Source organism: Choristoneura fumiferana, chromosome 12 (assembly GCF_025370935.1).
Source record: "Choristoneura fumiferana chromosome 12, NRCan_CFum_1, whole genome shotgun sequence".
Lineage (NCBI taxonomy): Eukaryota > Metazoa > Arthropoda > Insecta > Lepidoptera > Tortricidae > Choristoneura > Choristoneura fumiferana.
The window spans coordinates 11135042-11148570 of NC_133483.1; the positions used below are offsets into that span (position 1 = coordinate 11135042).

At 35.6% G+C, this 13529-nt stretch overlaps 1 protein-coding gene and 1 pseudogene across 1 annotated transcript; one reads left to right on the forward strand and one right to left on the reverse strand.

Annotated features, from left to right (window-relative positions):
• Positions 1–2062: 2062 nt before the first annotated feature.
• On the reverse strand, positions 2063–6000 carry LOC141433683 (uncharacterized; annotated as a pseudogene).
• Positions 6001–12419: 6419 nt separating this feature from the next.
• On the forward strand, positions 12420–13185 carry LOC141433310 (cuticle protein CP14.6-like). The gene is made up of 2 exons (XM_074095287.1): positions 12420–12527; positions 12834–13185. The coding sequence occupies exons 1-2, from the start codon at positions 12519–12521 to the stop codon at positions 13167–13169; spliced, it is 345 nt and encodes a 114-aa protein (XP_073951388.1). The 5' UTR covers positions 12420–12518; the 3' UTR covers positions 13170–13185.
• Positions 13186–13529: the final 344 nt, after the last annotated feature.

The following is a 13529-nucleotide window of genomic DNA, read 5'->3' on the forward strand; positions in this document are numbered from 1 at the left end:
AAAATTAATCTGAAATGATATTTCAGCAGCTGGTTAGGTTCTTTTCAGTGAACGCCCCTGTAAGCTTTTTTTTATACAATATAGGCCTGCGTTTGGCCACAATCATGCCTGATGGAATGTTCAGTTAAACTAACGCAATCATTTACTGAAATGTTCTGGAATAATTTAAATACAGTTTATTATATAAATTAGAAAAAATTAGTTTCACGGGTCACTCGTGTTAGTAGTCATGGTATGGCTGACATGTTTCGAAGTATCAATTCTACGTATTATAGGCACTCATTGTTTCACTAAAGAAAACATAGAAAGTTGCTTCTTAAAAAAATAACCTCTTATACCTACTACGCGTAGACTACACGTAGACGCGCAAAATGAAAATCATCACTGAAAACCGTTTGGTTCTCATGTATTTCAATTTCAACGGACTGCCGTCAATTATTAAATTGGAAACTCTACCTGGTCCTTGATCCTTGGTTTAAAATTAATTTTGTACCTATAGCAAGAAAGGAAAATAAGTAAAATAAACCTCTTGATATTTAATACTATAATATTATGTTTGCATAGGTTTAACAAAACAATTAATTTCAAATAAATTGCGATAATCTGGTTAAACATAGGCACATAAGGACAGTCGACTCATTATAAGACTCCCAAATAAAGCTCATTTTTTCTCGTAACAATTTGTTAGGTCGACTGTACTTGTATATATACACGAACACTATATAATAGTCAGTAGATATAAATTAATTCCCGTAGTACAGTCGCGGCAACGAGCTGTCATTACATTACATCTTGTCATCATCTGGATTCTATAGCACACTTGGTAATGACAAATCATTGGCTGCGACAGATTAACTTAAACACGCACGAACTTACGTCTAAGTCACTGCAAAGCAAGAACTAAAAATTAAAAGCATTTACTTTGTTAAAAAGATTCTTGAGTCATGTTCATGTAAAATAAAAGATCTATCTACATCTTTTATTTTACATGACTCAAGACACTGTTAGACTAATATTTTATATGAAATGGAGATTTGAAAGGCTAATATATAAGTCACAGTTTATTTTGTTTTATTATTTGACTTCATTTTGTTTCATTGTTTGATTCAATTTAAATTTTGTAATTTTATTATTTTTTTATAATTTGTAAGGATATAATTGAATAAAGATATTTATGAGTCACAGCTTAAGATAGGTACACTCATTTAGCATCTTTTCAGATTACGCGTCATTATTGTATAATATGCTTTTAAAGTACACCTACCACTACAAAAACAAGCACCACTAATGTAGCTTCGTAATTCCAGATTTTTTAAAAACAGATGCAGGGCTTCAGATTTTGTTAAGTTTCCATTCTGGCAATCTTGAAAATCATTTAAACATATTTAAAGTTATTGATTCATTGACAAAATTGTGGTCCATATAGTACATTTGACAGTCAACGTGTGGCACATAGTTCGACAGCTCTTTTGAAAAGATAGTAAGGTTCTCAAAAACTTTTTGATTAAGTGAAGATTTCCGGAAATAATCGCTCCCAAAGTAGCAAAAATGTGTCCCCCCCTCTATCTTGTAAACCGTTTGTCCAAAAAATATGGAAAGGTAAAGCTTAATAAATACTTTCAACGAAAATTTGGTTTCAACATGATCGGATATACCGTTTTTGAGTTATTGTCGAAAAACTGCGCTTCTCAACAAAGGACGTAAGAACGTGAAAGATACGCTCTTTTTCTGGTATTGATTTTAAGACTGTAGTAAGTGTTTTAATTGTGTTATAACACACATTGTATTACTTGATTTTTTTCGTAATGGCTACGGAACCTTATCTTGGCGTGTCCGACAAGCTCTTGGTCGGTTTTTTGTAGTTTGTTTTCGTATTACATTTATCAATCTAGTTTTTTGTTTCGTTAATATTTGCGAGGGACAGGGTACAAAATAATCAACATACCTACTTTGAACGCTGACTAAACAATCTACATGCTATGTATAAAATTGTAGGCACAGAGTTATGTTTCCAGTTCTCTATCTACCTACATTACATTTTATTCTCAAGCCTTCCTACATTTTTCCATTTTAGGAGGATATACTCATATTAGTCACGAACCGGAGTGCGATGAGTTCATCGGCCTCCAAGCCTTTGAACTGTAGCTACTTAATGATAATGACCATTATCCTTATTAGAAACCTTTATTGCCAAGTTTAAGGACATATTAACGGTACTTTTTGGCTTTTTTAAATTTTATGTTTTTATACGTAAATAGCTACCTATAGCGGTAGGTATTATTTGTACAATGTATACGTATGTCTTTTTTTGGAATAATTACGAGCACGCTATTCTTTGTGAATAGGTACCTACTGCAGTAGCATCATGATTTTTTTAAATAGGTAACTACCCAAGTACATGTCTGCTTTGAAATAATAAATAAATAATCTGAGATGGCACTTGATATTTATAAATGTTACAATAGATTGTTCAGTTTAATCATTTAGTTAAGTTAACAAGGTTACAAAAAAAAAACTCGACTGACGGTACACTATTTGACAATTGCTTTTGAGTTATTTAATCGATTCCATAATGTCATCATTTACGGTCATTCCATGTTTTGTATTCATTTTATTTAAAAACTGCCGAAAAATGATATTATTTTCATTATATAACTTTGGAGACGTCCCGAAGATATATAATTAAAGTAATAACAATAACTAACATAATAATAAGTAATAATGGAATGGAATGGATATGATGACATTATGGAAACGATTAAATAACTTAATTTATGAGCATCGAGTTTTTCCTTACCTTTTTTTTAAATTAATTAACTAGACTTATACATATAAAATTAATGGCTAAGTGTTCGCGTCGTTCGTAAATAACTCGTTTTATCTCCTTTACTATTAGTCCCGGTATTTGAATAACAATACTGATTTAAAGTTAATAATTTAAGTAGGTAACCATTTTTCACACACTTAAAAGTTCACTGTAAATACATTCAGTTCAAGGGCCTGGGATCATAAGGCGTCGCTTCGTGGCCAACATATCTATTATTTTTACGAATTTGGAATCCCTGTCCCGGCGATGTATTGTAGTAGATTACTCTTCGGATACCAAAGGGATCGACGTAACCGAAACTTCCAGTTCTTTCATCCGAACTGCCGTTTTCTTCTTCGTGGTATTGTTTCGGAAGATAGTACTAAAACCGTTTCTTCTAAATGCTATGCCATCGTAGCCAGGGAACTGAGGTGTATAACCATCACCGATGGCTGCTCCTGCTCTCTGTCGCTGTATCCAAGCGTCAGCATGTCTGTAAGAGTTTGGGTTGTATAAGTCAACTCTCTTATAAGGTGTACTGTCACTGGCGTAGTAACCATCATCAATCGTATTTGTATTCGACGAATCGTAGTCATAAGAGTGTGGAGACGGCGACGCTTCACTTGCGGTAATCGGCGGACGGTGGGTCTGAAGTCGTAGGTTGGTGTTGATGAGTCTATGGAGTTTGGTGATACATGGACATGTGGAGTAGATGATGGTTGGCGGTGGGATGGAGGTGTGACTGATACTTCTGCGGGGAAGGAATACGGTGGGGCAAAAGTGGAGGATGGTGACGGTGGCGCTTGTGTCGATGTTCTGAACCGCGGCGGTCCACGGTTGACCACCACTGGACGGTGCGCAGGCGCTGGGTTACACCAAAACCTGAATCCGTTGGAGCAGTTTTGGCGATTTTCAACGATTCCTGAAAAATAAATAAAAATTATGATTATATGGAATAAAACTAAAATTAGTATGTATATAAGTAAGATCTGAGTTTAGGTCTATGAGTAGGTACTCCTGTTGACTCGTGCTGAGACATTGTCTTCAATAGATCGTTATTGAGTTTAGTACATGAACATCAAATTTCTCATATTCACGAATGCGAATATCCAACTCTAATATTTTCGAATGCAAATGCTAATATAGGATTTTTGGTCGTTTATTTTTTAATGCAACCAAAGAAAAGTTAGTATTTTCGTTACTGACTCGAAATAAATGATAATTAAATACATACAGCCGCCCAAAACCCATTCAATCACATCAGCGGACATACAGCTAAAGCTGGACTAAATTCTCTTTATCTTTACGCGTGTCTGACCGCTTCTGTGCCTAAAACTATTAAGTAAAATCAATTAAGAAGCGACACATACCCCAATTGGCCGATTTTGTCCGACAAAAACGGTCTTCGACTTGTAATTCTCTGTAACCTTCGTTGTCAGCTATGTAGTCCTGCAATCTGAGGTAACCATCAGCGCCAACCCATCCTGTGGTACCTGAAGCACAAAAACAGCGAATTATATTATGAGCGTATTCCGTATAAGTTGTTGTACTCCATAAAAATAATTGCTAAGTGGGCGCAGTAAGTAAACTGTATCATAACAACATTGTCAAAGTCTACCGTGTGGGCGCGTTCTTGTCTTGGTAGAGACCAATACCAAGCTTTTAAAAGCTTGGGGGACATACGAGTAAAAAAAAAATACGTTTTATATATCTTAATTAGGTATGTAATTAATTCGCACCTGTTTCGGACCAGAATGTAATGGATGCCTATAATAACATAAAATGTTGGCTTCTATTTGGTTTGTTCCATAAATTCCTTGTTTTCAGACCAGAATAGCATTAATAAATATGTAGTTGAATATTACTATGTATTCGAATCTTGAGATCGAATGTTAGTTATTAGTTACTTCTTCCAATTTCATGTCTTTAGATTAAAATGTATCTTACCAACAACCGATCCGTCTTTTAACCTTCGTTCCTTGCGGTACTGCCCGTTGTGTGTCTGATAGAGGAAGTATCGCTCGTCATCCTCGTCTGTCTGGATGTGGAACTGGTCAGGATCCTGTTGGGGGCTGTAGCCGTCCAATGCAGCGAACGCGCTGCAAACACACACCTGGGAACAAAAATACGATGTTTCCTTAGTCACGAATTGAATGCTTCAGAAATTTAAAAAAGAGTTCGCTGTCATTATTCGGACCGGTAATTCTTGGGAGTCTGTGAGCGAGCAGAATTTTACTAGCAAAGAAGCAACAAGTATTTAGTATAAAATTTTGTTAAGAAATATCATTCCACTCAGTAAAATTGATCGTAGATTATTATGTTCCCAATAAAAAAAAACAATACTTTGCACAAGGTGTCTTAAAATTAATCCGAAATATTTTAGTAGACGGTTGGATTAGTTTTAATAAAAAAAAACTAACTAAATAAAATATGTTTTCTATGTGCGCTTTCTACTGATCTGTTTGAAATCAGTACCAAGCCCAATCAATATTATGTAGGTAAGGCGAGACGAGACGAGGCGAGACGAGAATTGGAATTTGTACGGATTCTAGTGCGCCCGCCGCGAGCCGCCCTGATACAAATTTTAATTCTTGTTTCGCCTCGCCTTGTCTCGCCTTGCCGGTTGAAATCATCTTGACTAGCTAGGGCGCGAGTCGCGAGGTAGCGAGTCGGATAATTTTTTTGTCATATTTTTCTTGCTTTTTAGTGTCTACAAATAGGTATATTTAATTAGGACTTTGTTACACTTTCGTGTATTTATTTGCTCAGACATATCATCATTCAAATTAATTCTAAGATTATCTTGTCATTAACGATTATTTATTCATATAGTTAAATGATAAATATCCATTTAAATCGATGAGGCCTCATGTAATTATGGTACTTATGTAATTAAAGTTTAGTAGATTTTTACTATTATCATTTCTGTTTATGTAACTAGTGTACCTAGTTATAAAACATTGGCCAAACCAATCGACCGAAATGAACTGATTTGTTCATTATAACTCAATTATTAAATCATAAAGCAGAAAAGCGGGGCTTATATTATTATTTTAAAGTATTTCGTGTTATATAATTCAATTTCAGCATGATACAAGTAACATTTATATTTGAGAAAACTCGTGTAATACCTATCTAGGTGATCGAAAGTAGTTTCTAGACTGCTAAATAATTAATGTATCACATTACCTCATACAGCCTTGGGTCTTGATAAAAGTTTGCAAAACTAAATGTTCGGCTCAGCCATAACTTTTAAACTGTTAAATACGTACCTACTGAAAATTATGTTCATGTTCTGTACAATTTTTCGCCAAAACGATGACATAAATAAATAAGCATAATACAAAGCAGTTTTGTGTGAAACTTATGCTAGTAATTTAAGCCAAAATATCCCGCATGCTGACACTTTACAACAAGAAAGTAAGTACAGATGTACACAGTGTCTAGGTACCCACTGAGGTACCTACTCAACTTTCACGAACAGATGGGATGGGACATAAAAGAGCAAGTAGATATAATTTATTTATGTGGAATGTATTATAGAGTTATCAACATCAACATAACAATGACGAATGTAATTTTCCGACAAAATCTGAGGGTATTTAGAAGATTTTACTGTTAAATGTGAGTCGAAGGGATTCAGTAACGCAATCGCGACGTCTTCTGCTGTTCTCTCACTTTTAATGCAATCAATGAATGCAACGGAGGTTCCTGTTGCTCAACAATTGCAATGCATCCAAGGTCCGCGCTACTTGATTGGTGTGTTAGATTCTAAGTTGGAGCGTGGGAGCGGGATTGTTCCTAACTGGTTATTAAATGCGCCAAGGACTTTAGCCTATTAATAATGATAAATTATTTTTCATTAAAACACCTGATGGCTAGATTGGATGTGCTAAAAGTAATGAAGATAAAGCGCACAGTTCACCAATTACCTAGGTATTTGCAACTGTCATTTGTCGCGTTATACGTTTATGTTGTCAAATCAAGTTACATTGAGAAATATTTGTTCTTAATATTTTTATGGAATAGTATCTATGTGTTTTAGGACATATGTTGTTCGAGACGCTTCTACGCTACCGTATATACTTTTGTCTTCTATGTTCTTCTATCGTATTATGATAACCAAAATATAAGATGCATATAAGATGAATAAAGTAACCACGATAATATTTAGTAGAATTGGATTGAAGACCATGAATTTTATACGTATTACCAGTAGGTACATTAATGCACATGTTTTGAAAAAGTTTATATAATATGTATGTAAACAATTTCTTTTACAAATTAAATGAAACACAATTGAAAAAGCAGAGATATATCTATAAAGGCGTACTTATCCATTAAAGGAATCTCTACCAGTCAAGCTCTGAGTAGATGACAAGGACATTATAGTCTAGGACCAACAAAGAGTCAGTTTAAAAGTGAGAAATAGTGAAAGCTTACTACAATACAGCTTTAATTCTCAAATTACCTACTATTGCCTATTAAGAAATTAATTTTAAAATTACTAGTACACATAGAAGAGAAAAGATTGAAAGCTCCACACGAGTTATACACGAACCTAAACATAAAGCGCACACCAGCTGTTCATAATTTAACAGCAGTAGGTATATCCATTCTATTACACATCAGTGAAGGTCGCATTCTATGTAACTTGTGACAGCTAATTAGTCCCAGAAATAGGTACATAGGTACACGACGCTATCGAACTAGCAGGCTGCTCCTGACACGTGTGTAACGAATGAAGTATACTTAATCCATCCTTAAGGTACAATGGGAACTTTACCATAATCGAAGGCTTGTTGTGTCGAGATGTCAGTCAGCTAACGATACATAGTACTGTAAAATCGGGCAGCGGATTGTGTGAAACAATAGGTTTGCCACGAATTAGAGACGGAATCAGTAATCTTCTGAACAATAGATGTTAACCGAACCCCGAAGGCCAGTGTGTGGCAATTGCACGCACCCGCTACATATTACATGGAACAAAAATAGCCATAGAGGAAAACAATGTCCGTGTTTGTGCATTTTAATTGTTGGATTGTAGAGTGACAAATAGAGGAAATACTCATCAGCCATATGGTGACAGAATAAAAAGTTGCATAAGTACACTATCTATGTAATAGGACGCTAGTTAAACAAATACTTTTTTTGTCAAGTAGTTTTCATTGATTTATACAATTTCTGAGCAGTACCTTAAAACTACATCTGCATTAAAATGATTGTTATCAATACCCACATAATATAATTTAACTTTATAACCGACACTGTCAGTTACTTAATCATGCTGTCATACATCAACTTATTATAGTCACTCAGTCTTTAGCGATGGACAAAGGTGCTAATTATATTTGAGGAAATGCCCATGTAAGATTACAAATTGTGAATACCTATTGTGACCTTATCACTACATGGAATTACAATGCAGTCATCGTTCCTGCGACCTACGTCGCGGTCTCAGCCTCAGAAGCAAACGTGGGCTGATAACTAAGGACCTACGCGGAAATATTCTACTTTACACGAAGCCATGATGAGTTCGATCAGCGAACTACTTAATTCCCACAAAAAATATGTCCGTCTTTGGTTTTTGTATACTTCTGTCGTAAATTCCTAATTCGGCGTGATGAATTAAGATTCTAACTAAAAACGATGATTAAAAAATCGATGTTGTTTCTGTGTCGTGAGCGGACGTACGATGTCCATTTAGAGGCATCAGGCACACTGAAGTAGGTACGAGTACATCCATAATGCCTATTGATCTCATCCGTACCCGATACGTCATAACTTGGATTTGGTATTCTGATAGCATGCAAAAAATGAATCACGACGTCACGTCAACTTTACTATATATAATATATACATAGACAAAAGTAAATGAATGATGCAATACTTTATTTTGCTACCAAAAAAAGCAACCTTTTCAAAGGACAGAAATAAGGAATAAATTTTAGCATCTGGTGAATTTATATAAACTAAACGTAAACTCTTTATTGTTCTAAAGGAAAGAACCAACAAATTTTTTCCATTTATGTTGAGGCATTAGTTAGTTCGTGACATAAACATAACTATGCTTGGATTTGGACTCTTTTTGTATTTTTTATTTCAACTCCAAATTTGTTACTTTTACGGTACTTACGATAAACATTTATCTAAAAAAAAATCTTCAGGAGAACAGTTCCAGGAGAGTGTTTTTAAGCGTTTATTTACGGCTCTTAATGTTTTTTTTTAGTTATGCCACTATCCAACTGATGCAGCAAGGCTGCCAAGCAGAGCCAATATGCAAACTATTTACATGGGTCAATACTTTCCTTGAAAGCTGTAAAGTTATATTTTTTTACAACTTACTCGTACGTCGCTGCAGGGCTACTCCAAAGCTCGAAGTTCGTGTCGTGCGGTCCCTCTGACACTTATACTATTTAAGACGAGCGAGCGAGAGGGACTACACGACACGAACTTCGAGCTTTGGAGTAGCCCTGCAGCGACGTACGAGTAAGTTGTAAAAAAATATAACTTTACAGCTTTCAAGGAAAGTATTGACCCATGTAAATAGTTTGCATATTGGCTCTGCTTGACAGAGCAGATCAATAGCTGTTTACTCCTAAGATACTAGGTGACCTTAGATGTAATTCAGACATTAGTTATGCCCTTGTGTAGTATGACATAACGACCCAGTACTCGATTTTAAGACCTTGTCACAGGCGGTTTGCCCGTGGTATGATTACGATGCGTTAGCTGACGTCTGAACGAGTACATTTATATCAATTAAGAGATTCCTTAAGTGTCATTAACTATGTTATACTTTATTATATCAACCTGTAAACCATCCCTATGCAGCTGGTAGTATTTAAATGACTTGGTCATTCATCTATACATATAATAAAGCTGAAGAGGGTCGAAAGTCTGTACATGGAAGATATTCGAAAAAAAGTTGGCTGGGGATACTTAGAATCGATAACAGAACACGTTCCAACAGTTTTTAGAATTTTTGTTTATCTGTTTATCTGTTTGTCGTTTATTTGACCGCGCATCACGTGAGAACGGCTGAACGGATTTTTATGCAAACTTTACTAATCTGACGAGAAAATCCCCGGCCAGGTTATAGGCTATAAAAATTCGACCCTTAGGGTATAAAAATTCAACCCTTAAAAGTGGAGGTAGCTACTACACTCAGAGTTAAGTTCCCACCTTCAAGTTTTCAAATACGTGCTATGACTATCAAGTACCCTGATAAATTAACAGATGGCGCTGAAATTAATAACGTTGTGATACGAGTAAGCCACTAAGGAAGGATTTTGCCAAATCCATCCATACTTTTACTTTTTATATTTTATTATTTAATATTTTATATTATATATTATTAATATTATAAATGCGAAAGTAGCTCTGTCTGTCTGTCTGTTACGCTTTCACGCCTAAACCGCTAAACCGATTTTGATGAAATTTGGTACAGAGATAGAATAGACCTTGGGAAAGAACATAGGCTATCTTTTATCGCGAAAAAGAGGTTTCAAGGGGTTGAAAGTTTATATGGTGGAAGTTCGTCACTGTCGAAGATAAAACCATGAAACTTGGCATGTAGGCACTTAATAAGAAGTAAGTCGATATTTTGTTTGAGCTTTTTTGAATCTTTATTAAACTTTCCATTTTGGCACGTAAAAAGAGCTAAATAGATATTTGTACGCACGATTTTTAAAAATTCTTCCTATGAGGGGGTGAAATAGGGGATGAAACTTTATATGGAAGATCGTCATTGCCGAAGATAAATCGATGGTTCTGAATGAAACTTGGTATTTGGGCACGTGATAGGAGATAAATAGATATACCTATGTTCGCGCGTTTTTAAAAATTCTTCCTGTGGGGGGGTGAAATAGGGGATGAAACTTTATATGGAAGATCATCATTGTCTAGATAAATCGATGGTTCTTTATGAAACTTGGCAGTTGGTTACTTATAAGAAATAAATAGATATTTGTTCAAGCGTTTTTGAAAATGTTACCTGCGAGGGGATGTTAGCAGATGGGATGATTCAGTGTTAGCAGAGCCTTCTAAGCTCATAAGCAAAATGTACGGAATGTGGGGTCATTTTAGATGGCTTATTGACATAGACAGTTAGACATGAAAAATGATGATTTTCAGATTTTTCTTATTTATTGTGCTACGAGTATAAGAACTACCTTTATGCAAAATTCCAAGTTTCTATGACAGCCGGAAGTACCCTATAACTTTTTTTGTTAAGGCGATTTATATGGAAAAACCTTTTTAATGACTGTAGCTTTTGATTGCCTTGACTTACAGGTTTGATTTTTTCACAGCTTTTGGGACTATTGACCTGAGCTTAGGGTTTTAATTTCAACTCGATACCTATTCTCCCCGCGTTTAGGAGATAAAGGGTCTTGACAGACAGACTGACGAACGGACAGCAAAGTAATCCTGTAAGGGTTCCATTTTTTCCTTTTGAGGTACGGAACCCTAAAAAACATTTCTTCGGGCGCTTTTCAAATTTCGACCTATTTACTTTTTTTTTATATTGTTAAGTTGAAAATATGAGGATGAAAAGTTGTTAAGGAATTCCAAACAAATTTACTGTAAGTATATTTATCAGAAATATGTGTAGCTATGCTTAGTAAAAATGCCGTCTTAATTATAATCCTACCCTCCTAACTTACAATAAAGGACGTAAGGTGTCAAGAGTTCACTATGAAGAATTTCTCCTGTGGTGTTGGCAGGGTAGAATATAGGTCGTATTGCTAAAATGTGGCTACCCGCAAAATATTTATGTTTTACCAAAGAACATGGGATGGAACTGGATGGATGGATGGATGGATGGAAGAACAAAAAAAAAATAGTTAATATTTATAGCAATGTATTAAAATAGGTTATTTTCGGTAAACCGTAGATGTTTGTACTATTATTGGCAGAATAGGTATCCTAAGTAAATTAAATACTTCCCAAAGTTACTTTTCCACGCGGACGAAGTCGCGGGCAAAAGCTAGTAACTATAATATCGTGTACGAAGTTGCGGTCAAAAGAAAAGCGTAGGCACTTGAACGTTTTTCGAAATTCTACTCCTGAATATGTGAAACAGCTGGAGTTCAAAGTTGGAATGAATTATGATTATGTAGGTTGATTTTTTAATTCGAAAATTTGCACCATCTGCCTGAAACGTCTGTCTGTATTTATTTCCATATAGGTAATCTTCGGAAAAATCAATCAAAACACGAAAAAAAGATTCGTAGAAATGAAATCTATGGTACCCCAAACATAACGCGAGCGAAGCCGCGGGCAAAAGCTAGTGTTTAATAAGTTTTCTTTTTTGTAATCGACTAGGTTCTTTTCCCAGTTGCGTCAACAAATAATAACGAGTATTCATAGACTTTGAAATTATGACCATTTGCCTAATGGTGTAAGTACGTTACAAAGTTGAGTGCAGTACTAATAGGCCATATTTGTTCCGGTTTATCCGGTAGTGTTTTGCAACAAATAAGCATATTTTTAATTAAAACTTTATGGATCCATCAATTAGCACTTAGTACTAAATGAGTATTGCTGTCCTACGAAAACAGGATTAGGTATTTAACATCGCATTAAGGTACATTATCATTTAATAATGTGACGTATTGTAATTATAGTATGTTTTTGATTGTATAAAAGGAATGAAAAGTGAAATTAGACGTCACTTTCCGAAGTTACCTGCACAACTGCACAAGTCAAAATGAAATTGGTAAGTACCTAGAAATTTAAGCCGATTCACCTTCTATACTATAGTTATTTTTGATTGTCTGATTAGCTGAGAAAAGTAACTTTCTGTTGTTTTACAAAATAGTTATACTAGGTATCGCGTAATTTGATTGATCGACATGGTAACATCGCATTGGCTTATATGGAAAATCGTTAAGTATGACATTTACTGTGAAAACGTTCTACAGTGAGCCAGAAATTAAAGTGTTTAATTGTAAGAGACTCGCTGCAATTTGTGTGATAAAACTCTTGAACCAAAAGAATACAAAACTACTCTATTTCTTGACAGTTCATTGTAGCCGTTTGTCTGATCGCTGCTGCCATGGCGGCTCCCAGTAGCCCCGCTGAGACCGCAGCTCGTCGCGCTCTCCCGGCTCTTCAGCATGAGGAAATCCACGACGAGTACGGTCAGTACGCTCTCCGCTACGTCACAGCCGAGGGTACTGTTGTCTCCGAGCGTGGCCGCCTGGTCCCCACCCCCGATGGCAAATACGTACTCGTCACTGAGGGCGAGACCTCCTTCATCGGTGACGACGGCAAGACTTACGTGACCAAGTACAGCGCTGGTCTTGATGGGACCCGTGTCGAGGCTGCTCATCTGCCGTTCAATGTTCAGGCTAAATAAATGTTCATGAAACTTTTTTCTCCGTTTAATTTATATTTGTACCAGAAGAGTGGAATTTTTTGTTAGGCAACTCGTAAAGAGGGAGAAATAAGAATAAGGTATTTCTGAGTACAACATTTCGCAGTTAGTGAGCACAACCTTTGACATACCCGGAACCCGGTGTGAATTCAGTTGTTAAACGTTAACTCATCTAAATATTTTCTGGCAAAAACCATTACCACGTAAGAGACTTCTTACAAGGTTTTCGAGGAAACAACTCTTAATTATAATAGGAAATTGATGCAATTAAACGTCGATATTGACGCCGAATACTAAAATAAAAAGCGATCCGTTTAGACATTGAACGTTAATTGACTGTGG